General features: G+C 34.0%; 1 protein-coding gene and 1 long non-coding RNA gene across 2 annotated transcripts in view; one reads left to right on the top strand and one right to left on the bottom strand.

The window, feature by feature from the left end:
* The window catches only part of LOC145283631 (uncharacterized), a 46,884-nt gene that overhangs the window by 11,620 nt on the left and 7,316 nt on the right, over positions 1 to 27,948 (bottom strand). The gene's annotated exons all lie outside the window — the stretch shown is intronic.
* LOC145277580 (heme-binding protein 2-like) lies at positions 2,668 to 27,267 on the top strand. The gene is made up of 5 exons (XM_080129087.1): positions 2,668 to 2,855; positions 6,798 to 6,906; positions 8,249 to 8,360; positions 16,967 to 17,132; positions 26,828 to 27,267. Exons 1-5 carry the CDS (start codon positions 2,839 to 2,841, stop codon positions 27,006 to 27,008), a joined length of 585 nt encoding a protein of 194 aa, XP_079985213.1. The 5' UTR covers positions 2,668 to 2,838; the 3' UTR covers positions 27,009 to 27,267.

Raw genomic sequence — 27,948 nt, 5'->3', positions numbered from 1 at the left:
TGCCTGCCTATTACCACTTCTTTTTTTTTTTGCTCAACACACACCTCCAAACACCCGGGCAACGCCGGTCACCCAGGCTAGTTATAGATAAAAACATTATCCAGAGTTTTATCTTTTATTATGATAGTAACTAAGTGTATGGTCGAAAGTGCAAGGTTTCCAAGATTTTAACAATACTTATATTCGATTTTAATATGCCTTCTCCTGTGTAAAAGTGAATCTATAATTTTCAATCAGTATTTTATCATGTGTACCCGTACAAGTTTAGTACTTATTAAAAATGTTTATTTTTTTAGAATACTAAATAGTTGTTGAACTTTCAAAATATATAAAATAAATGTATATGCCGAAAGTTCTTATTTCAAATCACTGAACATTTGGTTTCCTAAAATTAAAGAAAAAAAAAGGTAAGAAACAATTATACAAATATTAATACTTTCTATTTTTTTACATATTTATTGTAATAATCCCTCAAACATGGTCTCAGTGGCTTTTTTTTCTAATGCATGAAGTTACAGATCATGTGGTAATAGGGTGGTTAACCATGCATTGCTTTAATCATGTGGTACCCGATATAATATGCATTACACAGAAGCCACTTCTTTTCTCCCCACTTTTCAGGCTGAGTGTTTTGAGTGTTGAGGTAGCAACTTGTTCTTTTCCCCTTTTTTGCATTTGCCCACTATTCCTATTTAATCCAGATAAGTTCCTTGAGATATGATCTCATACATCTTAAAAAGACCATCTTTTCATATCTCCATGTATCAGACATGTTTTAGATATTTCGGTGTATTACTTGTGAGTGCAAATAAATCATGTTATCTATCATTATAAAAAGGGAACTTTGTGTGTGTGTGTGTGTGTGTGTGTGTGTGTGTGTGTGTGTGTGTGTGTGAGTTCATTCTCTATGGACTCGTTAACAGTTGGGCTGATTTTTTAAAATTTCACACAAAAAGGTACTTGTCTGGTATGTGTCTGGGAGTGTTCGTACGTAGGTTTTGTATTGAAATGTGCTGATAAGTATTGTTTGTAGCATTGAAAACTGACAATCATGGTTGTATCATTAAAAAATGATAATCATAGTTGTAGCATTAGAAAGAGACAATCATGTTTGTAGCATTAGAAAGAGACAATCATGTTTGTAACATTGGAAAGTAGCTAATCATGTTTGTAGCATCGAAAACTGACAATCATGTTTGTAGCATTGGAAAATGACAATCATGTTTGTAGCATTGGAAAATGACAATCATGTTTGTAGCATTGGAAAATGACAATCATGTTGGAAACTCAACTATCTGGATGCTGAAACTATCGAAGTTGTTCAGAAGTGTGATACTGTGGTAGCACCATTGGAGCACAAGATGGAGCAGGTGCTAGTTTGATTGCAAGAGTTATGAGTTGATGGAGTAAGTTCAAGGAACTTCTATCATCATTAACTAGCAGAGCATTACCACTGTCGAACAAGGGAATAATCTATTATGGATGTGTATTCAGTAATGTACAGAAGTGAAAACTGGCCAGCAAGGGTTGAGGATATGCGTTGCATGGAGAAAAATTTTATGAGAATGATATAATGGCGCTTTAATATGAGTCTTAAAAACAGGCTTAGATCTGATGACCTCAGAGAAAGATTAAATTTAGTTGGTATAGGAAGATGGGTGCAGAACAGATGACTTTGCTGGTATGGCCACATTGGAAGAATAGATGAGAGTTATTGGGTGAGTAGACGTAGGTAGAACAGCTGAGGTAGCAGGAGAAGTCCAAAGAAAACATGGGAGGAAGTGATAACAATTAACTTGAAAAAAGAAGGATAAATAAAAACCTAGTTAGAGATAAGTTAGTTTGGAAACCAATTTCTAAAAGCGACCCGCAACATGTTAACATGTAAAATTGACGTTAATACGATGATGTTTAATGTAGATTTTATATTTTGCTTGTAGCTATAATTTTTACATAAAAATAGCATTTTTTGGTACTTGTACAGTTTAATCAAGACATTAAAAAATGAAACTATCGAAAAAAAGGTTATATTGTACGTATCCATTTTGAACTGAAGATCTCCGAAAAAAAATTTCATTTAATTTGATCAAGTATTTTTTTTTTTTTTTTTTTTTATAGCGGGAAAACACGTTCTTATAAGAGCGCATTGAAGTCAGCCATTATGGAATTTGTTGAACACGCCACGGGGAGATAACTCAAAGTAAAGCGCCAACACTCCCTCCCCATCTTTAATACTAGCTTTTCTTCCTAAAAATCGAACCTTTTGCTCGGTATCATAACAAATTGCTTTTCGCTGTAAAAAAAAAAAAAAAAAAAAACTACTTGATGAAATTAAGTGAAATTTTTTTTCGGAGAACTTCGTTCCATAACGGATACGTGCAATATAACCTTTTTTTCGATATTTTTATTTTTTAATGTCTTGATTAAACTGTACAAGTACCGTTTTTTAAAACATATGTTAGCGATATTGGATTCAGGACTATTGAAATAAAATTGCACCAAATTTTTATTTATTTATTTATTTATTTATTTATTTTTGCAATATATTTGGCTTGAATTAGAAACAGTACTAGATTCTGAATTCATGCGTGTTATCAGATGAGAACGAACACACATGACAAAAAAAAAAATAAATAAATAAATAACAGTGGTGGTGACAGCACACAAGTTAGTTTTCAAATAATTTTTTTTGTCTGCCTATGAAGGTCACTTCCGTTAACGTTGTGCTTATATAATTTACCCCACTATATAAACAGGGATACGTTGCCATTTCTAATTTTTCTCTGACCTATTTTGAAGTAGGCGAGTCAGACAATTTTTCGGTGGAAAGAATTCAACATGATCCAATCAATAAGGTAAGATCTTAACTATTGTGTTTTTCCCTCTGAAATTAACATTTTTTTTATATATTTATTTATTTATTTTGTTTCAATATAACTTGATATGCTTTTTTTTTAATGGCAAGCATAAAAAAAGCAAAGAAAACAGTAATTTATCTATTTGTAATGCGTGTTATTAGTTATATTAGTGTTATTAGTTTTATTTTAATATTTTTATTGAAAGGACAGGTTTTGGTGGGGGTAGAGTATATCCTGCCAACTGATGTTTATCTCCCTTCCACCGTTGGATGATGTGACACAAGGATCAGGAAAGTGGGATTTGAAAGACCAGCGCCTTAGAGGAAGGGTATTCTGGGTTGCAAAAAGAAAAAAATGCTCTGGCAGCCCCATCGACATTTCTCGGCAGAGGCACCCCAGGCGACCAGCAAAAAAAAAAACCAAACCGCTTCTCAAAGAGTGAGAAGACAAAGCCTAGGAGATGAGAACTGCATACCTTTGATAATGACTTAGACTCTGGTTATGATAAAAATACAGTTTTCATAGAGGCATTTTGGGAAATGCAAGAGTGTGTGAATTGCTTATTATATGACTTCTTTTTTTTTTTTAGATAGTTTTATTTTACCCGATGTAAAATAAGATGTGACACAATGTTTCTAACGTTTCCTAGAACTTCCTGCCCGTGGAACACTGTTCCACTGTCCTGCTTCCCAGTTGAATACAACATGGTAGCCTTCCAATCCAATGTAAACAAGTTCTTGTTGAGCCATCCCCATAAATAATCTAATTCCATCCAATTTACACCTTTAACGATTTTACATTCATTAACCTTTATCCTCAAGTGGCCTTCGGGCCTTGATAAGTCGTGACTCCCAACTAAAAAAAAAAAACAAAACTTGTCAGTGTCATTTTGTAAAGATTTACTTTCCTGAAACTAGGAGGATCCAGCCAAACAAATGTTATGATGGCGGTGTAATATGGGTCTTAAAAACAGGCTTAGATCTGATGACCTCAGAGAAAGATTAAATTTAGTTTGTATAGGGAGATGGGTGCAGAACAGATGACTTTGCTGGTATGGCCACATTGAAAGAATAGATGAGAGTTATTGGGTGAGTAGACGTAGGTAGAACAGCTGAGGTAGTAGGTTAAGTTCATAGGAGAAGAATTACCATCTATAATATAAATCTTACTTGTCTGTTTAGATGCATGTATGTATGTATGTATGTATGTATGTATGTATGACAGATGCGACAGATTTTCATGAGATTGGTATCATTTTGAAGTTTCACGTCTCGGACGACAAATATCGAAAAACTGGCTCAACATAGCTGTAAACACTATCAAAAATTTCCCCCACTCTTTATCTGTGCCTAAACCTAAACGTAGATTCCATGAACAAGGTTTTTTTCTTAGAACTGCACGCCTGTGGAATTGTCTTCCGTTTTCCTGCTTTCCGGCTGACTACAATATGGTTGTCTTCAAGTCTAACGTAAATAAGTTCTTGATGAGCCGTTCCATATAAGTTATCAACTTTACCAAATTTACATTACTAATGATTACTATAATGTCCAATTTCTACTGTACACTCTTTAACCCTTATCCTTGAGTGGTCTCTTGGCTTTGATAATGTGGTGATGCCTATGTAAAAAAAACAAAAAAAAACAAAAAAAAAAAAACATATTAATTCCTTCACCCTCAACTGGGCAGTTTTCTACAAGGAGGGGATCAATTTTTTATTAGCCATTTTTGCAAGTTATCGTATTGGTTAGATTAATTTTGAGTAATTTTTATGTTCCGATCTTCCGATCGCGACATGGCGTAATGGCGGTAAGACGTCAGATTTTCTTTTACTTTTTTTTTTTTTCCGCCTTCGCATCACGGGTTCGAGCCTGCCTGTCTACTACCACTTTTTTTTTTTTTTTGCCCTACACACACTTCCAAACACCCGGGCAACGCCGGGCACCCAGGCTAGTTTATAAGAAAAATAAATTTTATTGCAAAAATAAAACGTGAATAAAAAAAAGAAAGAATTTGCTTGTAATTTTCTAATGTGTATTACTTACGATTCAGCATTACTCCTAAACAACGTATTTTAACATAAAATCCTGTTTTAGCAAAATAAATAAATAAGTCAGTTATAGCAAGCTGATCTATATGTGCAAATTGGTGAATAAAACCTGACAATTTCACAATACATAATAAGCGGCCATATAATGAAAAAAATTACCAATTGGTTTCATGAAAAATAAAGTGATTTTTTTTTCAAAATCTTTGTATACAAAGATTTTTATTACAAAAAAAATTATTGCCTTTTTTGTTTGCTTTGTCTGTTTGTACGTCTGATTGGTTGACTAAAACAGTATGCGCATTTCATTTAGAATTTCAAACTTGATATGTGTCATAATAACATCCTTGTTGACAACCGAAATGTTGTTTTATTCAAATAGCAAAATATCAAACATTTCTGACAAAAATATTCCTAGTTCACACAGGAGTAACGCTGAGAACAATGTGTGTGTACAAAATTACACGTACGCACGCACACATGTTTAGGCATTATTAATACACATACACTCGAAACATACACACACACACATATATATATATGTATATATATATATATATATATATATTTGTGTGTGTATATATATATATATAACTACTTCATTTCATAAAATTAATATACGAAAGTATAAATTTATGCGTAAACTTTAAGTATTTACTTCAAAAGTGCTCAATACGTAGGTAGAGCTAGTTAGTAAGTTATAAAATATATATGGCGATTAAGCTACACTGAATATTCCGCGTTTCATCCATTCTAGGACTCTTCAGGCTCATGTGCGAATTTTGTGGTTGTTTGTCGTTTTTATATGCGCATCTTCTACTGAGATTTTAGTTAGCCAATCAGCTTTCTAGTATCCACTGCGCCCTTCCTATCAGCCAATGAACATGCACTTATCGGACAAAGGCCTATTTGACCTCTGGTTGACCTGTTCCTTTGTGTGTGCTCTATTTAGCCTCTATATCTATATTTTGTTAGTTTTAAAACTATTTTGTATCGCTATCCTAGAGTAAATTTTATCTTGTGAACACAGTTGTTTGCTATTTCTCTTCTACAGTTTAATAGATGTTGGGGTTCTTTAAAGTACAGGATAGCAAATTTTTCATGTAGGCATAATCTACATGGGTCGTCTAGGTCCCTACACGTGGTAGGTTGTCTTATTATTTTCCATTCAACTACCGGCGAATGTCCGCTTTAATGTTGCCAAGGGGGTCGAGTTTCAAACCTAGCTTAAGGTAGTTGCTAGTCTAGTTACACTGATGAGCTGTGAAACAGTACTGTAAGTGGATGACTATATATAAAATACGGTTAACGTAAGGCAGCTGTTTTGTTTTTTCAAGGCTCATCAGTGTGGCTAGACACAGTAAGCACATCAACCCCAATATTAAAAACCCAGACATCAGTCACTAACAATCATGTCAGTCCGATGTGCTACCCTCTGAGCCAACAAGCCTACCGCTGTAAGTGAAATATATATATATATATATATATATATATATATATATATATATATATATATATATATATATATATATATATCTTTCTGTGAAAATATATTTTTTTATAATATATACCAATCCTTATTTAAGAACCTCAATATAATTAAAGAGTAATATAGTGAATAAATGACAAAATACTATATTCCAAAGTTCATAGTGTTTTTTAAAATTAAAATAAAATTATTTTTACTGTTTTGAATAATTTTAGGTATTCCATTTTTTTTATTTCTATTTTTATTTTTCTTTCAAAAAAATCGTTTCAAAATTTATTAATAAAATTATTAGAACTTCATATGCGTTTTGACAAATATAAAAAATACTCCATGATATGTATCAATTATGATGACGTTTTAATTTTTCTTTTCTTTTTTTTTTTTTTTTCTCTCTCTCTATTTGCAGAATTTTCACCTTTTCTTTGCTAATTGCTTTAGTAATGGCACAAGATGGCTCGGGCAAGTACAATGGTTATGACGCCCCTAAATACAAAGTCCTGGAGAGAAGCACTAAGGTAAAACTAGTTTAAAGTTTCAATTTATTTTGTGACAAAGATGAAATGTGATTATAAAATAATAAATAATTTGTCTATCTGTTGCAATTCAGTCTGAAATACCATTAGACCATTAAGATCATTTAAAGATTTTGGAGTCAGTCTCAATTCTTTCATTCAAGTCGTTTGCCGAAGAAAAAATTTGTTAAATCATTAGACTTGCTCTGAGATATATCTTAATCGTTCTCGTACCCCCCCTCCATCTCAATTGTACACATATTTTATATTATTGTATATATATTTCACACGAATTCCCAGTCGCCTTTTCTTCTTTTTTTTTCCATATATCTGCGAGTATTTGCTCTTCTCTGGCAATTTAATTCGTCTTTTTGCATCTTTTCATATCCAACAATTGACTCCTGATGAGTGTGTTAGTGAAAGGGGCCTCTAGAGTTTGTTCATATATTATTTTCAAAGCACTGTATAGTTTTTGTTCAGTTAAAAAGTTTTATATATATATATATATATATATATATATATATATATATATATATATATATATATATATATATATATATATATAATCAGAGTCGTCGTTTATTTGTTTACCTGTGGTATTTTTTATGAGTGGAATGCATTAAGTTAATGCTACTTGGGAATAATTTCCTTCACCTATGTGATGCCCCAGATGGGGAGCGACGTCTCTCTCTCTCTCTCTCTCTCTCTCTCTCTCTCTCTCTCTCTCTCTCTCTCTCTCTCTTTATCTATCTATCTATATATATATACATATATATATATATATATATATATATATATATATATATATATATATATATATATATTAAATATATTAACTACAGACGTGTTTCGTTGTTATCCAACTCATCAGCACTATTCAGTATTGAGCCTAAGATCCAAGTTTGAAAAGTTACCCCTAAGCCACTCCCTGAAAGCAAAGAATATACCACAATTTTAATAGTTGTCATTTATTTGTTGTTTTGCCTGTGTTACTTTTACGAGCAGAATGCATTACTTTTACCGGCATTAGCTGCCGAATTAAGGGACACTTTTAGATGTAAACGTAGTTATTTTTGAGCGTCCCATTAATGGGTACGCTAGTGGATAATGCGTTAATGCTAGTAAACTTTTAAAAATATATATAGCTTTCCTCTTTGATTTTTATGCGATAATAGAATTTTGTTATATTTGATGGATATGACCTCTTTGTCAAGTGTTTGTATTTCTTTGCTTGGGGGGGGGAGTTACTTATCTTCCATGTGCATGTATTTGTTGTCTGTAAAATAAAACATATTATTTTGTTATTTTATTATTTGTTTTTTGTTTTTTTTTTAAATAATTTCAGGGCTATGAGTTGAGAGAATATGAAGAGACTAATTGGGTTGCAACAATTGGCAAGACAAAAAGAGGAATGTTTTGGAAATTATTCAGATACATTATGGGAAATAATAAGGATGGTAATAATCTCATTTCTTTTTTTTTTTCCTATATTCATTATGTTTTTGCTTAAAAATATTTCAGTTTTGTTTCATACTCATTAGTATTTGAAAGGAGTTGCGTTTGAAGACTGTGACAATGCAGTCTCATGGAAGAACACTGTTGGGTATGAGTAGAAGGTAAAAGGAATAATGAAAATATTGGAATATTTCAATAATTTTCAATTATAAAATATTTATTCACCAATATAATGTGTCACATCAGGATGGTACTGTTGCCTAAAGGTCCCAAATTTTCAAGGTATACTTCACTTTTAAGATGAACAAAAAGAAATATATGTGCCTCAATGGAGCTGTTCATGTTTATGCCGGATTGCAATCTCTACTATTATATAAAAAGAACTGTGTGTGTGTGTGTGTGTGAGAGAGAGAGAGAGAGCTAGTTTCCTATGGACTCGAAAACGGCTGGGTCGATTTTTAATAAATTTCACACAAAGGTACTTCATGTGCCTGACAGTGTTCTTAGATAGGTTTTGTGACAGACTATCTTCAATAAGTATGGATAACCGATATTCAAAATAATCTGATGAAAGAAGGAACAGGCAATTTTGACTAAAGTTAACACTTTACACAGCCTAACCTCACAAGTGCATTTGAAAAGTTTTATTACCACACAATCCGAAAGGCTCAACATATAAAATCAACAGTAGATTCTTTGATATGACAGAAGCAGGTTTGAAATGAATGTTTCTGTTTCGAGCACAATTGAAGCATGATACTTGACTTTTGCATTTTAAACTTTAATTCAAGCCATTATATATAAAAAATAATTGTATAAAAGCAACAGTAGGTTCTCTACAGTGCAATTTAGACTACAATGTATTGTGAACTAAGTCATTATGGAGAGGCATGTGAAGTCTCCTCCAGCTGCACCACGATGGGTCCCCAACTAGAGCAGGCAGTGAATCGATTTAATTGAAAAATGGGTGATTTCACAGATTCCAGTGACAGTAAAAATATGGGGAGGGGTTAAACATTTCATCTATAGATTTAAGTTTTACTAGTAGTTTCAAATCACTAGATAGTTATTATTACATTATTACTACCAGCAGTGGAAGATTTTGTTTTAATCAAATAAAATAATAATTAAAGGAATCGTTTTTGTCATCAGAAAATAGACGCAAATTATTTTGATCCTGATGCAGATACCGATAACCCCAAAAGTTCTCAGTTTTCCAATTCCAGATTCCGATTAATCGTCCGAATGCTAGATCATATCTAAGAAAATTGTTTTGTTTGCATACATTGCCGTTTATTTGTTTAAAAAGGTTTATTTCTCAATTCAACCTTTTTTTTTTTAATCTTATTCACTTCAAACTAGGCATATTGCTACTTGAACCCTATATGGGACTTGAACACGGAACACACGGTATTTTAGAGACGCGTTTTCTCCTAACAATCAAACATTAATGTTGTGGATCCTTGTTGTCGTTTTGTTATTGTTGTTATTGTGATGGCTTTTTGGCGTTCGTTTCCTCGATATCTTTCTATTAAAAATTATTTTTTAGATAGATATCGCTTATTACCAGAAGGGCCATGTAGAAGGTTGCCAACGTTTCTAAGTGAAAGTGTTTCTGTGAAACGAACTAGACTCGAACTTCACACATTCAGGCTCCTAGGCCGTGTTGGTGACTACTAAGCCAACGTCACCTTATTGCAGCTGTTGTTGTTGTTGTTGTTGTTGTTGTTGTTGTCGAGCATCATTCATTGATTTGAATGAATCAGATGATCATTTTTGGTGTTTGTTTCACCGATATCTTTCTAGTTATAATCATATCACGAGGCAGCTCAGATACTTACAGAAGAGATCACATGAAGCCTTCTGCCATCTATGAAGTTCTACAGTGAAGGGGTAGGATTTTGCTGCTTGTCGGGTTTATGAGGGATATTTATGTTGAGGGGACACAAGTGCTATGAGTTTGTCAGAGTACATTCCATTAAAATACTTGTAAAGCAGGCAGAGCAATGCAACACTGTGGTGATGGGACAGGGCTTAAAGATTGATAGATAGTGTTGGATCTATTAGGCTGGAGATTCTTTTTCAAAACCCTGTCTAAGAGGGAGAGACTAGTGGTAGATGCACCATTCCAGATGTGGCAACAATATTCTATGCATGGGAAAATAATAGTGACTTTGTAGAGATACAGGATACTCTCAGGTGGGAGTAATTTTCTAATACGGTAGAGAGAGAGAGCCCACCTCTTGGATTGGATGTCATATATAAATTAAAATATTGACTAAATCTCATTTCTTTTTCAATTGTTGATTCAATAAAACAATATTATGTTTGGACTACTATGCACAAGTGCAACGAGTTCATTGGAGCACATTCCATAAAAATACTTGTAAAACAAGCACAAGGATGCAACACTGAAGTGATGGAGCAGGGGTTAGAGTTTAGTTGACAGTGTGGGACCTGTTAGATTGGAAACTCTTTTTTTGGACACTGTCTAAGAGGGAGAGACTAATTGTAGATGCACCAGCTCATATGTGGCAATAATACTCCATGCATGGCAAAATGATGGCTTTGTAGAGATACAGGATACTCTTACGTGTGAGTAGTTTTCTAGCACGGTAGAGAGAGCCCACCTTTTTTGCAACAGTCTTGGCAGTGTATTCAATGTTCCAGTTCATTGTTGCCTGTGAATGTTAATCCAAGGAGTTTGAATGACAAGCTTTCAGGTAGCTTATTATTAGTCATGACAATCGTGGTTGAGAAGGTTTTAACTCATGATCTGTCAAAATAACACCTACATTTCAAAAGCACATTCAGAACTACATTCCAATCCTAACCTATATTCTATCAAACCACTTTTACAGCTTTCTCATCATCATAATATTTATTACAAATTAGCCATTATCTATATAATAATAGGCTAAGCCAATTTTTTATGTTTGTACATACATTATCATCCACCATCTTTTTAAAAGATGGGATTGCTTGATCACTGAAGATATAAAAAAGCAATTTTTTAAATTTCATATGATATCGTTGTTGAGTTGAACATAGAGGTCATAGTAAAATGAATTATCTTGGGCTAGGATGAAAATGTAGTATCTTTTCTGTCGAAAAAGTCTAGCATAATATCATGAAGTGTGGATCTGTGCCAAGCATCCATAGAGGGCAAATATATCACAAACTCCTGCAAGGGTTTTTCAAGATGGATTGCTTCCTGCAAGGACTTTTCAAGAAGGATTGCTTCCTGCAAGGGCTATTTGGAATAGGGCTTTTCAAGATATATCATAATCAGATATTTTTTAGAGCTACATTAACTAGAATACTTAGTGAATGAAACAGCATTCACCCTAGTCAGTTTAAACTGGTTTCCTTCAAAAGAAGGATTTCCTAGGAATATCAAATTCACAAGTTGTCCACAGTCACGTGTATAACCAAAGTAATTAGATAAGCATGCTTCCATTTTAACAAAGGTGGTAAATAATATACTGAGGTTTGGACTTCCATAGAATAGAAATATTTTTAAGCTTGGCAACAATATACAACAGATGCAATGTATACAATAGTGGAATGCCAAGTAGTTTAACTAGTTATTATAATTGTTATAATTAGTATTATTATTACTCCCTAGGAGTTATCTCATCTATAAATATATAAGCGAAAATTTGTGTGTGTGTGTATGTATGTTCGCTTTTTGTGTATGTCCGCAAAAGGCTTTTTTCCGGGGCTTGCTCGCTCGGCTCCCATATTCTTCAAACTTTTTATATCATGTCTAAATCATAATATCTACAAGTTAACAATGGGGGTCGCCTGTCTATTTAATTTGCCCGACTTCGAAACATTAAATCTTCCACATTTTTGGATCACCGCATGTTTTTTTTCGGTACAAAAAACAAAACTCGATTTGAATATCTGGCTCCTTGGCCAACGCCAGTGGTCTCGAGAAAGCGTGTAACATTTGGTCAATGTCGGCTTATCACCGTCATATCAGACAGTTGCTTTCATTTCAAGACACTCCCCTACTAAATGGGGGAGCTGCTTTTCCTTCCCCAAAGTTCGGTAAAAGCTGTCCCACACACAAAATATTAACTGCTAAACAACCATTGTTTATGTAATGTTTCAAGGTCAAATGTCACGCGACAACTTCCTTGCACCTGTCAATTTCAATTTATAAACTTTAACTTAACACGCTTATCAATTCATCTTCCCTCGTGGCCGAGATGGTTAGGTGTCTTCCTTTTTTTTCCCTTTCGTTTTCACCTTCGTGTCAAGGCTTTGGGGTTCAAGCCTACCTTCCTACGAAAACTTTTTTTTCTTTTACACCTCCAAACACCCGGCCAACGTCTTTTAATTCAGACTAGCCTGAGGGCCTGGCATTGCCCGAGTGTTTGGAGATGTGTGTTGAGCAAAAAAAAAACATGACCTCTGCCGTTGTGTCCACTGCAAAATCGGAAGTGATGAAAGTTTAAATTAAGGCTAGTCAATCGAAAAGAGGGATGACTTTCGAAAATATCAGCGAAAAAAGCAAGCCCTCCTTGTAGAAAACTGCCCATTTGAGGGTGAAGGATTTAATGTTTTTAGCCAATTTTTCGATATTTGTTGTCCAAAGGGTCGAGCTTCAAAACAATACTGATCTCGTGAAAATCTATCGCCTCTGTTGAAAGTTTTAGGCAGAAATACATACATACATACATACATACATTTAAACAGACAGGTGAGATTTATATTATAGACTAAACTTGGTGCCCAGCATTGCCCGGGTGTAAATATATCACAAACTGTATGTGTTGAGCAAAAAAAAAAAAGTGGTAGTAGGCAGGCAGGCTCGAATCCGTACTGCAAAGGAGGAAAAGAACATGAAAAAAAAAAAAAAACCATCTTTGCTTTGTGTCCATTGCCAAACCGGAAGTGGCGAAGGTTTAAATTAATAATAGTCAATCAAAAAGAGGGATTACTTGTGAAAATATCGGTGAAAAAAGCGACCCCTCTTTGTAGAAAAGTGCCCAGTTGAGGGTGAAGGAATTAATGGTTTTAGCCAATTTTGTGATATTTGTGTCCAAAGGGTCGAGCTTCAAAACAATACTAATCTCGTGAAAATCCATCGCCTCTGTCGAAAGTTTTAGACAGACATACATACATACATACATACATACATACATACATACATACATTTAAATAGACAGCTGAGATTTATATAATAGACGAGCGTGGGTGCTTGGCGTTGCCCGGGTGTTTGGAGGTGTGTGTGTTGGAGGGGGGGTAGATCAAAACAAATATGATAAAATAATAAAAAAAATGATAACAAAAAACAGGGAACATGACAGAAAAAAAAAGTTTGGGTGGGTAGGTAGGATCAACCCAGAAGCCTTGAGGAGAAGGTGGAAAATAAAGTGTGAAAAAAACCTGATACGTTACCGCTCGGCCAGCAAGGGAGAGTAACAGAAAAGCGTTTGAATTTATTTAATGATTAAAAATTGAATTGACAGGTGTGTAAATTTAATGAGGTCAAATAGAAATCCTGCGGTTAACTTTTACTGTGAGGCAGTTTTTTGGGGTTTGTTTACCCAACTTTGGCTGGTTTTGTTTCCCCAAGATATTGGGGGAATGTCTAAATTGAATAGCAATTGTCTTATACAAGAGGTCCCCCCCCCGTATTAATCAAAGCTTTATTGCTTTCTGGACGTTCCCTGCACAATTTAGATTAGTTTCGCTTTTATATGAAAAGGCCATACACACATGAGGGAGCCGAAATAGCAAGGATTTTGTAAAAGTCATTCGCAAATCGTAGATATTACAATCTACATGGTATTTAAAAAGTTGCAAGAAATAGTAACCCGATGGAGAACCCACTAAAAATAAGCCTTTGCTGGACATACAAAAAATGTGCACACACATTTTGCCTTTTATATATATATAGACTAGCAGGGGTACCAGGCGTTGCCCGGGTGTTTGTAGGTGTGTGTGTGTTGGGGAGGGAGGGGGTGATCAAAACAACCCTGTTTTAAAAAAAACGTTGGCCAGGTGTTTGGAGGTGTAAAAAAAAAAAAAGGTTTTAGTAAGAAAGTAGGCTTGAACCCCGAACCTTTGATGTGGATGTGGAGATGGAAACGAAATGGAAAAATAAACCCTGGGACCTAACCATCTTGGCCACGAGAGAAGAGGAATGAAAAGCGTCTTAATCTAACGTTTATAAAATGAAATTGACAAGTGTGAGAAACTTAAGTCGCCTGATGTTTGACTTTGAAACATGACGCGGCTGCAAGCCAGTTTTTTGCTTGTTTTATACTGAAAAGCGAAAGAAATACACAGCAATCAGAATATCTGGAAAAAATAGCGCGTGAAAGTCGGGCAAATTAAATACACACACGACCCCTGTTCTTAAGTCATAGATATTATCATTTAGACGTGATATAAAAAGTTTTAAGAAGAAGCGAGCCGAGCAAGAAGGCCGACGAAAAAAGCCTTTTGCAGACATACACAAAAAGCGAATATACATACATACATACATACATACATACACGCAGTTTTGCTTATAGAAGATAACAAAAAAATTTATAAATATAAGTATTATATAAAATATATAAACACACATTTAAAGGCACTACGTGGTAAATAGTATAAGATGCACATAGAAATTTATTATAGATGGTTGGCATCAGCATTGCTAAGTTTCCATCTTTTCTTTTTACATGGAGGTCACCACTTATCAAGGCCCAGAGACCACTCGAGAATAAGGGATAATGGGTATACATTAGTCATTGTGATCATAGTAAACATTAGTGGGAATTTTGTAAATTGGATTACTTAGGGGGACGGTTCAATAAGAACTTGTTTACGTTGGACTTGAAGACAATCAGATTGTAGTCAGCTGGAAAGCAGGCAAATGGAATAGAGTTCCACAGGCGATCAGTTCTAAGAAAGAAGCTTTGTTCATGGAATCTGTTTAATTAATCAAGTCAAAACCTGAGCAGTCTCTCGCTCCTGGACAGGGTTCAAAAGAGTCGCCAACCTGATAGGTCCTGAACTGTCATCTAGGCTTCAGCCTCTGTCCCATAGACGAGATGTTGCATCCCTCTGCCTGCTCTACAAATACTTTAATGGTGAATGCTCTGACGAACTGCAAACACTTGTACCTCCTCGACGTAACTACCCCCAACAAACCCGACAAGCTACTAAGTCTCATCCCTTTACAGTAGAGATCTCTAGGTGCAAGAAAACCTTTTACTCCAATAGTTTCTTCCTCAGAACTGCGGGTCTTTGGAACTCCCTTCCGGGATTCTGCTTTCCCAACTGCACTGATATGCAGAAGTTCAAGTTTACAAACATCTTTCTACTCATCTCCCTTCATAATGACCCTGCTAATTAAGTCCCTGATAGTAACTCCCTGCTTCAAAGTGGCACTGTGCCTTGTTTGGGGTGAAAATTGAATAAAAAAAAAAAAGTATTGATTTACACTATAATATATATATTTATGATTTGATAATAAATTGAATTACTGAAACATGCGTACACATGGATAAATGTTGTTAATATTGAATTTTTCCTGTGCATGATTACAAAAATATTAATTACTAGCAGGACCTATGTGTCAGCGTTGTCTGGGTTTAATATAAAGAGGTTGATTTAATCTAAAAATAAAATAACTATTAGAGTATCAAATCAGAAAAAAAGAAAAAAAAAAGAATCCACTATCAATAATTTCTATGATTCAAATAAGAGTTAAACTTGGTGTAGTTTATGCCCTCAAAAACTTCAAATTCTTCTACATTTTGTGATTATGTGTAAACAGCCTGAAATAATATAGGCAAAAAAGGAAAAAAAAATAAATAAATACATATATCAGATTCTAAAGTGAGTGATTATTTTATTACATAAATTTAATGCGCTTTCTCAATTTTCGGATGGAAAAATTGGGGTGTGAGCTTTTTATTTATTTGTCTAAATTATTTTTTGTTTTAAATGTAAATGGGGGCGGTTACTTTTGAAGAAAAATTTTATTATTTTTAATTGCCGCTATAAGTATGTGTACAGGAACTGTCTGCAAAGATCCGTGGTACAATTGTTATAGTATTTGGAAAAAATCAGTTGTAAAAGTGATATTCTCTTGAAAGTTGAAGGTTCAATTCTCAGTGTTGGCGACCAAAAAATAGAATTGCGAATTACTTAGGACCTCTATGCAGTCATTACTGATGGAACAAGAGCATAATAATACAAGTCTAATGGTAGTTGACACTTTCACTTACCACAGTGCTCAATCTACAAAGACGGCATATGTAATGATCCACATCGCTGTATCCCAGTTCTTCAATGAGAGTAGACAGGTAGTGCTTCAAGTTAGGATAGAAAAGTTAACCGTTTGGTTGAAAGTTGGTGGTTTTAACCATTTGGTCTTTAGGCATGATGTCTGAGCAAACATTCAAATGATTAAAAGTTCTTCATAGATTTGTGTAACTAAAGTTTTGATCAATATAATCACCAGAAAAACAATGAGTAGTGTGAACTCTTTTATAATTAAGTAAATAAATGTCATTTGTAATTCACCTAATTTTCTAGTTCATTTTTTTTTTTTTTTTACTTCTCCAAGATATTTCGTTCAATTCTTATTTTTCAGGGTCCAGAATTGATATGACAGTTCCCGTTGCAATAAAATTTGAGCCGATGGAAACAACACCTGAGAACATCACCATGCATTTTTTCTTGCCAAAATCAAATAACCCAACCCCATTGGATTCACAAGTCTTCCTTACATCTTTTCCCAAATTTAAAGTTTATGTAAGGTGAGTGTCGGGCGTTTTCAAACTAATATTCTCTTTTAAAATTTATCTTAAACGTTAAAATTAAATTAAAATTGTCTTTACTGTTGTGGGCTCAAATTGAATTAAAAAGTTGGATCCATGTCCAAGTAACCTATGTATAAAATTTTGCGTGTTTAGATCCAAAATTGGCGGAGGAGTCGGTAGAGTTTTTAAAAGTCAAATCATTGAACTTTGATCCTTTGACAACCAAATTTGTAGCCGAAAACCGATTAAAAAGATTTTCCCAAATCTCAATACCCCTATAGACTGAAAATTGACAGAGTTATTTGGAAGGGAAATGTACACACACAGACACAGATACACGCACACAGAGGCAATTACACATATATATATATATATGTATATATATATATATATGTATATATATATATATATATATATATATATATATATATATATATATATATATATATATATATATATATATATATATATATATATATACTAGCAGTTCATCCCAGCTTTGTATGTGTAAATATCCGTTATGTAAGATTTCAAATGTTTAGACCAAAAATTGTTTGAGTAATTTCGTAGAGACTGCAGAGGTAATTTTTTTAAAACTGTGACCCCAATTTTGACCCCTTCACAAAGAGCAGGACACAAAATGTTTTAATTAATAATAATAATAGAATAACAATAACAAAGACTTTCGCTGGCAAGGACTACTATTGAGTGTAACCAGTTATACAGTCCTTTTGAAATTTTCATCTCTATTTTTCTCGTTATCTACTGAATATTTTTGATGAAACCTACATGAAATATGTTCCTTATTAAATTGTAAAGATTTTCTATTCTGAAAGAAGTTTTAAAAAATTTAATCTAAAAATGTTATTTTAAAGTTTTTGTTAAAAAATCCAGATTTTCTCATTATTCAGACATGTGTGACAAAGAGGGAATTACAAAAAAAAGTTTTGTTATGAGGAGAAATACAAACTGAAACAGAGAGAATATTCAGACCTGTAATAATACAAAGAGGGGGTTGCAAAAATGAGTTGTAGTGTGAGGAGAAATACAAACTGAAATAGAGAGTAGGAGAGTTTTTATAAATACATGCAAAACCACATTCATTTCTTTTTAATTCAAATTAATAAATTAAATTAAATATATTCTTAAAAAGATATGATACAAGTTAGAAAACCATTTCATCCAAGGCATGAAAATTTTTAAACAAAATGTTTTTATTATAAGCTTTAAAAATAAAGGTACAAGATTCAGTTTGAAATTTATTTATCTTCAAAGTGCACTGTAATACATTTTACAAAGTAAGGTATTAAATTTTTATACCTTACTTTGTAAAATTTATAAAAGTGCACTTTGAAGATAAATAAATTTCAAATTGAATCTTGTACCTTTATTTTTAAAGCCTATAGTAAAAAAAATTGGCTGAGTAGTTTGCTAAAGAGCGCGAAGGTCAAATTTTTTTATCTCTGACCCCTTGGCAGCTCAAATTTTCGACCAAACCAATTAAAAAACTTGCCCTATTTCTGAATACCCTTTATGTAAAATTTCAAATGTTTAGACCAGAAATTGGCTGTGTAATTTGGTAGATACCGCAGATCAAATTTTATTTAACTTTGACTCCAATTTTGTCTTCTTAACGTTTATTGTTTTGAGCTCAAATCGAATTATAAAGTTTGATCCATGTCCAAGTAATCTACATCTAAAATTTCAAGTGTTTAGATCCAAAATTGGCGGAGGAGTTTGATAGATTTTCAAAGGTCAAATTGTTGAACTTTGACCCTTTGACAACCAAATTTCTGGACGAAAACCAATTAAAAAGATTTTCCCAAATCTCAATACCCTTTATGTCAAATCTCGAGTCAGTAGACTGAAAATTGACAGAGTAGTTCGTAGGGAAATGTACACACACACACAAACATGCAGACATTTTCACTTTTATATACATACTAGCAATTCTGCCCGGCTTTGCTCGGGTCCTATGTACTGTTCATAACTTGCCCTACGTGGGAATACACTTTATGTAAGATTTCAAATGTTTAGACCAAAAATTGTCTGAGTAGAGGTAAATTTTTTGTAATTTTGACCCCAATTTTGACCCCTTAACATTTATTGTTTTGGTCTCAAATCAAAATAAATAGTTTGACCTATATCTAAATTACCTACATCTAAAATTTCAAGTGTTTAGACACAAAATTGGCGGAGAAATTTGGTAGAATCTGCAATTGTCAACTCTTTCAACTTTGACCTTTTGGCAGCCAAATTTTCGCCCCAAAACTGAGTAAAATACTTGCTGCATGTCTGAGGTGTTCTTTATGTATAAATTTTAAATGTTTAGACCTAAAATTGGCTGAGTAGTTTGCTAGACACCGCAAAGGTCAAATCTTTTTAACTTTGACCCCTTGGAAGCTCAAATTTTTTACCCAAACTGATTAAAAAGCTTGCCTTATCTCTGAATACCCTTTTATGTAAAATTTAAAATGTTTAGACCAGAAAGTGGGTGAGTAATTTAGTAGAGACCGCAGAGGTAAATTTTTTTAAACTTTGACCTCAATTTTAACCCCTTAACATTTACTTTTTGGGGCTCAAATCAAATTATAAAGTTTGATCTATGTTCAAGTAACCTACATTTAAAATTTCATGTATTTAGACCCAAAAATTGGCAGAGGAGTTTGGTAGAGTTTTAAAAGGTCAAATCGTTGAACTTTGACCCCTTGACAGCCAAATATCTAGCCAAAAAACTGATCCAGAAGATTTTCTTAAATCTCAATAATCCTTATGTCAAATCTCAAGTCTATAGACTGAAAATTTATAGAGTTATTTGGGAGAGAGATGTACACAAACACACACACACACACACACACAGATATTTTCACTTTTATAGATATACTAGCAGTTTCGCCCGGCTTTGCATGGGCCCTATGTACTGTTCATAACTTTATGTGCTTATGTATATATTAAAAAGTGTGAATATGTACGGTAATACCTTTCTATATAATAGGCTTACTAAAATACCATAGAGAAAAGTTGGTAGAGACCGCAGATATAAAATATTTTGTTAACTTTGACCCCAATTTTGTCCCCTTAACATTTATTGTTTTGAGCTCAAATTAAATTAAAATGTTTGACCCATGTCCAAGTAACTTACATCTAAAATTACAAGTGTTTAGACCCAAAATTGGCGCAGGAGTTTGGTAAAGTCTGCAAAGGTCAACTCTGTAAACCTAATTTTTGCCAAAAACTGATTAAAAGGTTTGCTGCATGTCTGAATACCCTTTATGTAAAATTTTAAATGTTTAGGCCCAAAATTGGCTAAATAGTCTGCTAGAGACCGTATATGTCAAATCTTTTGAACTTTGACCCCTTGGAAGCCAAATTTTCAGAAAAAAAAACGATTAAAAAGCTTGCCATATATCTGAATACACTTTATGTAAAATTTCAAATTTTTAGACCAAAAATTGGCTGAGTAATTTGGTAGAGACCGCAGAGGTCAATTGTTTTTAAACTTTGACCCCCAATTTTGACCCCTCAACATTTGTTGTTTTGGGCTAAAATCAAATTATAAAGTTAGATCCATGTTCAAATAACCTATATCTAAAATTTCAAATGTTTAGACCCAAAATTGGTGGAGGAGTTTGGTAGAGTTTTCAAAGGTCAAGTCATTGAACTTTAATCCCTTAACAGCCAAATTTCTGGACGAAAACCGATTAGAAAGATTTTCCCAAATCTCAATATCCTTTATGTCAAATCTCGAGTTGTAGACCAAAAATTGACAGAGTTATTTGGTAGGGAAATATACATACACAGACAGACAGACAGACAGACACACACACACACACACACACACACAAACGCACACACACACACACACACGCACACACGCACACATATTCACTTTTATAGATATATAGATATATACTAGCCGTTCAGCCCGACTTTGCTTGGGTCCTATGTACCATTCATAACTTTATGTGCATATGTATATATACATTAAAAAGTTTGTACTCATATCCAGGTAACCTACATCTAAAATTTCAAGTGCTTAGACCCAAAATTGGCGGAGGAGTTTGATAGAGTATGCAAAGGTCTACTTTTTTAACTTTGACCTCTTGGCGGCCAAATTTTCGCTCACAACTGATTAAAAAGCTTGCTGCATGTCTGAATACCCTTTATATAAAATTTCAAATGTTTAAACCAAAAATTGTATGAATAGTTTACTAGAGACAGCAAAGGTAACATCCTTTGAACTTTGACTCCTTGGCAGCCAAAATTTCGGCCAAAAACCGATTAAAAAGCTTGCCCTATGTCTGAATAAACTTTATGTAAAATTTCAAATGTTTAGACCAAAAATTGGCTCAGTAATTTGGTAGAGACCGCAGAGGTCAATTGTTTTTAACTTTGACCCCTTAACATTTATTGTTTTGGGCTCAAATCAAATTAAAAATTGGCGGAGGAGTTTGGTAGAGTTTTCAAAGATCAAATTGTTGAACTTTGACCCCTTGATAACCAAATTTCTGTCCGAAAACCGATTAAATAGATTTTTCCAAAATCTCAATGCTCCTTATGTCAAATATCAAGTCTGTAGACTGAAAATTGACAGAGTAGTTTTCACTTATATATACTAGCTGAAGTAACCGGCGTTGCCAGGTTGTATTTGATATATTTTAATATTCCTTCCTCATACATAATTATCTGATTTCCAAGAAAAAATAATTGTAAAATGTTTTACCAAGCCTGTAAATAAATACTTCGATTCTGCCTGCCGTAAAATACGTTTAAATATATTTAAAATCATGCAGATATTCGCATTTGTTAATACAAAGACACGATGGAAATTTTTTTTTTTTTAATGACTAACTAGCATCAGTGAGAATCGAAACCAAAACATTTCGCGTTCCAGCCGCGTTCACGCTGTATCGAGACAAAAATAATGAAGTCTAAATATTAACACTTGAAGAAATTATTTTATGTGCGGATGCGCAGAAAAAAGTATAAACATGTCGGCCAGTAGAAATGAACATTTCGCATTTCAACATGCCATGTCTGTACGCGTTATTTATCAACCCAAACAAAGATTTTACTTGTTATAAATCATCCTTGATGTATAATTATTTCATGTTAATTTCAGTGTTCTGTGACGAGTAGTTTAAGAGTTTACACACACACACACACACACACACACACACACACACACACACACACACACACACACACATCTACTGTTTATTTATATAGAAGGAGATACATATATATTGTTAATAAAGACTTTTATTTATGCAAACATAATTTGGCTACACATTTGCAAAACATGTTTCTGCCACAGCTGTAAAAAGTCTGGCTTTTTATAGCTGTTACTGAAACATCTTTTGCAAACGTGTAACAAATGTGTTATGCTTGTATAGAATCTTGCTGTCAATATTGTTACGTTCTCAAGAACGAGTGATCAAGCAATCAAATAAACCGGTCTGCACGTGCTCGCCTTTTTGTTTTTTTTTGTTTTTTTGCATATTGTCATTGTCTCACTTTGCTGTTTCATGAGTGGACGTGTCGTGTAGTGGTTGTCGTTCATCTGTTAAACTAACAAGAATAAACTTCTCATGCACGAATGACACAAGGAGATTTTGCTGAGTTCTTTAAGATTTTGTTGGAGAGAATTTACTTGTGGAGAGCGAGCGAGACTAATAACCAATGATTATTTCCTTCTTAACTTAACTTTCTAACTTGAGAAATGAAAGATGCAGACGGACAGAGACCATGATAGCAGTCAGCTTAGATTATCAGTTTCTACATCATCTAGCCATTACTGATTCCTACTTAATGGATTAGAAAACTTTTTGCTCTCTCGTTCTACGTCGTCATATCCTCATTTGACTATGTTTTTTCTAAGGGAGTTTGACTTGTCCCCAACCCTCTCCCGGTTTCCGCATGTCACCCGTCTCAAGGTATAATTTTGTTTGCAACTCGGTTATCCTGGCATGTACTAATATGACCGTTACAAAAATTCACACGAACTGAATCACTACTTACTGGCTTAGGGTCCCTACTGTGTTAAACTATTATATAAACAGTGAATATTCACTCAGTATGTATTCGCTATATCTTGTTACATAACTAATCATAAAATACGCTTAAATATGATGTTTCATTTAGTCCAGATTTCGTGTATATTATTATACAGTTGTGATTTAAAAAGTAAAAAAAAGTATTTAGGTGCCATCAGCTAGAATCGAAACTGAACCTGTAGCCTTCAACGTGACACGCATACAAAGTAATTAAAAATTAAAAATAAACCAAGATGAATGTAAAAAATATTTAACGATTCTTTTTTAAGTATTACCCATTTTGACACCTTGAAAACAATTTAAACCAGGTAAAGACCCATAAAAGAACGGGCCATAAAAAATCCAATCATTTGAAGGTCCCTAACATTTTGACCCCTTGAAAACAATTTTAACTGGGTAAAGACCCATAAAAGAACGGGCCATAAAAAATCCAATCATTTGAAGGCCCCTAACATTTTGACCCCTTCAAAACAATTTTAACCAGGTAAAGACCCATAAAAGAACAGGCCATAAAAAATCCAATCATTTGAAGGTCCCTAACATTTTGACCCCTTGAAAACAATTTTAAATGGGTAAAGACCCATAAAAGAACAGGCCATAAAAAATCCAATCATTTGATGGCCCCTAACATTTTGACCCCTTCAAAACAATTTTAAATGGGTAAAGACCCATAAAAGAACAGGCCATAAAAATCCAATCATGTGAAGGCCCCTAACATTTTGACCCCTTCAAAACAATTTTAACTTGGTAAAGACCCATAAAAGAACAGGCCATAAAAAATCCAATCATTTGAAGGCCCCTAACATTTTGACCCCATGAAAACAATTTTAACTGGATAAAGACCCATAAAAGAACAGGCCATAAAAAATCCAATCATTTGAAGGCCCCTAACATTTTGTCCCCTTCAAAACAATTTAAACCAGGTAAAGATCCATAAAAGAATGGGCCATAAAAAATCCAATCATTTGATGGCCCCTAACATTTTGACCCCTTGAAAACAATTTTAAATGGGTAAAGACCCATAAAAGAACAGGCCATAAAAAATCCAATCATTTGAAGGCCCCTAACATTTTGACCCCTTCAAAACAATTTTAACCAGGTAAAGACCCATAAAAGAACAGGCCATAAAAAATCCAATCATTTGAAGGTCCCTAACATTTGGACCCCTTGAAAACAATTTTAAATGGGTAAAGACCCATAAAAGAACAGGCCATAAAAAATCCAATCATTTGATGGCCCCTAACATTTTGACCCCTTCAAAACAATTTTAAATGGGTAAAGACCCATAAAAGAACAGGCCATAAAAATCCAATCATGTGAAGGCCCCTAACATTTTGACCCCTTCAAAACAATCTTAACTTGGTAAAGACCCATAAAAGAACAGGCCATAAAAAATCCAATCATTTGAAGGCCCCTAACATTTTGACCCCATGAAAACAATTTTAACTGGATAAAGACCCATAAAAGAACAGGCCATAAAAAATCCAATCATTTGAAGGCCCCTAACATTTTGTCCCCTTCAAAACAATTTAAACCAGGTAAAGATCCATAAAAGAACGGGCCATAAAAAATCCAATCATTTGATGGCCCCTAACATTTTGACCCCTTGAAAACAATTTTAAATGGGTAAAGACCCATAAAAGAACAGGCCATAAAAAATCCAATCATTTGAAGGCCCCTAACATTTTGACCCCTTGAAAACAATTTTAACTGGGTAAAGACCCATAAAAGAACAGGCCATAAAAAAATCAAATCATTTGAAGGCCCCTAACATTTTGACCCCTTGAAAACAATTTAAACCAGGTAAAGACCCATAAAAGAACGGGCCATAAAAAATCCAATCATTTGAAGGCCCCTAACATTTTGACCCCATGAAAACAATTTTAAATGGGTAAAGACCCATAAAAGAACAGGCCATAAAAAATCCAATCATTTGAAGGTCCCTAACATTTTGACCCCTTCAAAACAATTTTAACTGGGTAAAGACCCATAAAAGAACAGGCCATAAAAAATCCTATCATTTGAAGGCCCCTAACATTTTGACCCCTTCAAAACAATTTTTACTGGGTAAAGACCCATAAAAGAACAGGCCATAAAAAATCCAATCATTTGAAGGCCCCTAACATTTTGACCCCTTCAAAACAATTTAAACCAGGTAAAGACCCATAAAAGAACAGGCCATAAAAAATCCAATCATTTGAAGGGCCCTAACATTTTGACCCCATGAAATCAATTTTAACCAGGTAAAGACCCATAAAAGAACAGGCCATAAAAAATCCAATCATTTGAAGGTCCCTAACATTTTGACCCCTTGAAAACAATTTTAAATGGGTAAAGACCCATAAAAGAACAGGCCATAAAAAATCCAATCATTTGAAGGCCCCTAACATTTTGACCCCTTCAAAACAATTTTAACCAGGTAAAGCCCCATAAAAGAACAGGCCATAAAAAATCCAATCATTTGAAGGCCCCTAACATTTTGACCCCTTCAAAACAATTTTAACTGGGTAAAGCCCCATAAAAGAACAGGCCATAAAAAATCCAATCATTTGAAGGCCCCTAACATTTTGACCCCTTGAAAACAATTTTAACTGGGTAAAGACCCATAAAAGAACAGGCCATAAAAAATCAAATCATTTGAAGGCCCCTAACATTTTGACCCCTTGAAAACAATTTAAACCAGGTAAAGACCCATAAAAGAACGGGCCATAAAAAATCCAATCATTTGAAGGCCCCTAACATTTTGACCCCTTCAAAACAATTTTAAATGGGTAAAGACCCATAAAAGAACAGGCCATAAAAAATCCAATCATTTGAAGGTCCCTAACATTTTGACCCCTTCAAAACAATTTTAACTGGGTAAAGACCCATAAAAGAACAGGCCATAAAAAATCCAATCATTTGAAGGCCCCTAACATTTTGACCCCTTCAAAACAATTTAAACCAGGTAAAGACCCATAAAAGAACAGGCCATAAAAAATCCAATCATTTGAAGGTCCCTAACATTTTGACCCCTTCAAAACAATTTTAACTGGGTAAAGACCCATAAAAGAACAGGCCATAAAAAATCCTATCATTTGAAGGCCCCTAACATTTTGACCCCTTCAAAACAATTTTTACTGGGTAAAGACCCATAAAAGAACAGGCCATAAAAAATCCAATCATTTGAAGGCCCCTACCATTTTGACCCCTTCAAAACAATTTAAACCAGGTAAAGACCCATAAAAGAACAGGCCATAAAAAATCCAATCATTGGAAGGCCCCTAACATTTTGACCCCTTCAAAACTATTTTAACCGGGTAAAGACCCATAATAGAATGGGCCATAAAAAATCCAATCATTTGAAGGCCCCTAACATTTTGACCCCTTGAAAACAATTTTAACCAGGTAAAGACCCATAAAAGAACGGGCCATAAAAAATCCAATCATTTGAAGGCCCCCTAACACCGTCCTTCGACTTTTAGTTTCGGAAGAGATAGAGTTTGAAAATGTGGAGACAGACAGACCGACAGACATATAGCTTTTTATATATTAGATGACCTCTGTTAGAATTCCTAATGAGTAAGTTAATAGATAAATAATGTGTGTGAAAACTTGCGAGTAAGTAATCTGTAAAATATTTTATTTTCTCTGCAGACGGTACACTGGTTTTTCAGGAGAACAGCAACAAAGAACCAACCTCAACATGTTAAAGATGGCTGTTGGTCGAGAAAACTATAATACCGATTATTATTTCTTCAGTGGTTATGATTCCCCGTTTAAATTCTTCAACCGACGCAATGAGGTGTGGTTAATGGCTAAACAGACAACAACTTAACATGATTTCATTGTTTCCATACTTTTTTTTGTTTTGCTTTTTTTGTTTTGTTTTATTTTTGCTATTGTTCTTGTCAACTTAATATTTATATTCATACTGCATTTAGGCGAAAATGCTCTCTGGTCCCCTTCAGGTGTTTGGTTCATTTATGGACAATGATATTGCTCCTGTATTTAAATGTGATGCTTCTTAAATACTTAAATCTGATGAATGTGTAACAGAACCGCTGACACTAGCAGCAGCAGCAGCAGCAGCAGCAGCAAAAAGATATGCAAATGACTAAGTGCGAAGTGACGTCAGAGCAAAGATAAAAGGACACATATGTCCGGAGAAGCGGTGCGAGACGTGACGAGAGAAACGCGTGTTCGAGACACGTGAGTTACGTCACAACCGAGACAAAAAGTCACACGTGGCTGGAGAAGACAAAACGAACAGTTTTAAATATTTAGAAAAAATACGTTGTTGAAAATACCAGATATATAGACTATTCTAAAGTAAGACAATTTTTTAATTTTTGTTCCAATTCAATGTCCCTAATTGGAGGGTTGGATTTTCTCTACAGTAAAAATCGACCTTGTGTTTGATTCGGTTCTTGGGGGAGGGAGCAAGTAAATAGTGATAATGTTCTTATGTGACTAAATTAATAGTGTTCCTATTTACTTGCCTCCCCACGAGGACAAAGTAAGTCACAAAGTCGGTTTTTAATGTGAGGAAAATCGAGCTCCCCCAGAAAGAGAGGCACTATGGATTAGAACAAAAATAAAAATTGCCTCAGTCTAGAGGGAATTTATATTCACTGACCAAGATTAGAATAAGTGTAGCATCAGAACGGATACTACACTTGGTTCCTAGCCAAAACGCTGAGATATAAATTATGGATGTAGTTATCAACGTTGATGAGAACAATAGTCCAAAGAGAAACAATGAAAACTAGAAAAAA

Source organism: Euprymna scolopes, chromosome 1, assembly GCF_053919585.1.
Source record: "Euprymna scolopes isolate OS-2025 chromosome 1, ASM5391958v1, whole genome shotgun sequence".
In the NCBI taxonomy this organism is placed as follows: Eukaryota; Metazoa; Mollusca; class Cephalopoda; order Sepiida; family Sepiolidae; genus Euprymna; species Euprymna scolopes.
This window is presented reverse-complemented; position numbering and strand designations above follow the sequence as displayed.

Bases quoted from the DNA above. Each gene is read 5' to 3' on its own strand.
- LOC145277580 (XM_080129087.1), top strand. The intron at 8,361-16,966 runs GTAATAATCTCA...CTTATTTTTCAG, and splicing joins TATGGGAAATAATAAGGATG to GGTCCAGAATTGATATGACA. The intron at 17,133-26,827 runs GTGAGTGTCGGG...TTTTCTCTGCAG, and splicing joins AAATTTAAAGTTTATGTAAG to ACGGTACACTGGTTTTTCAG.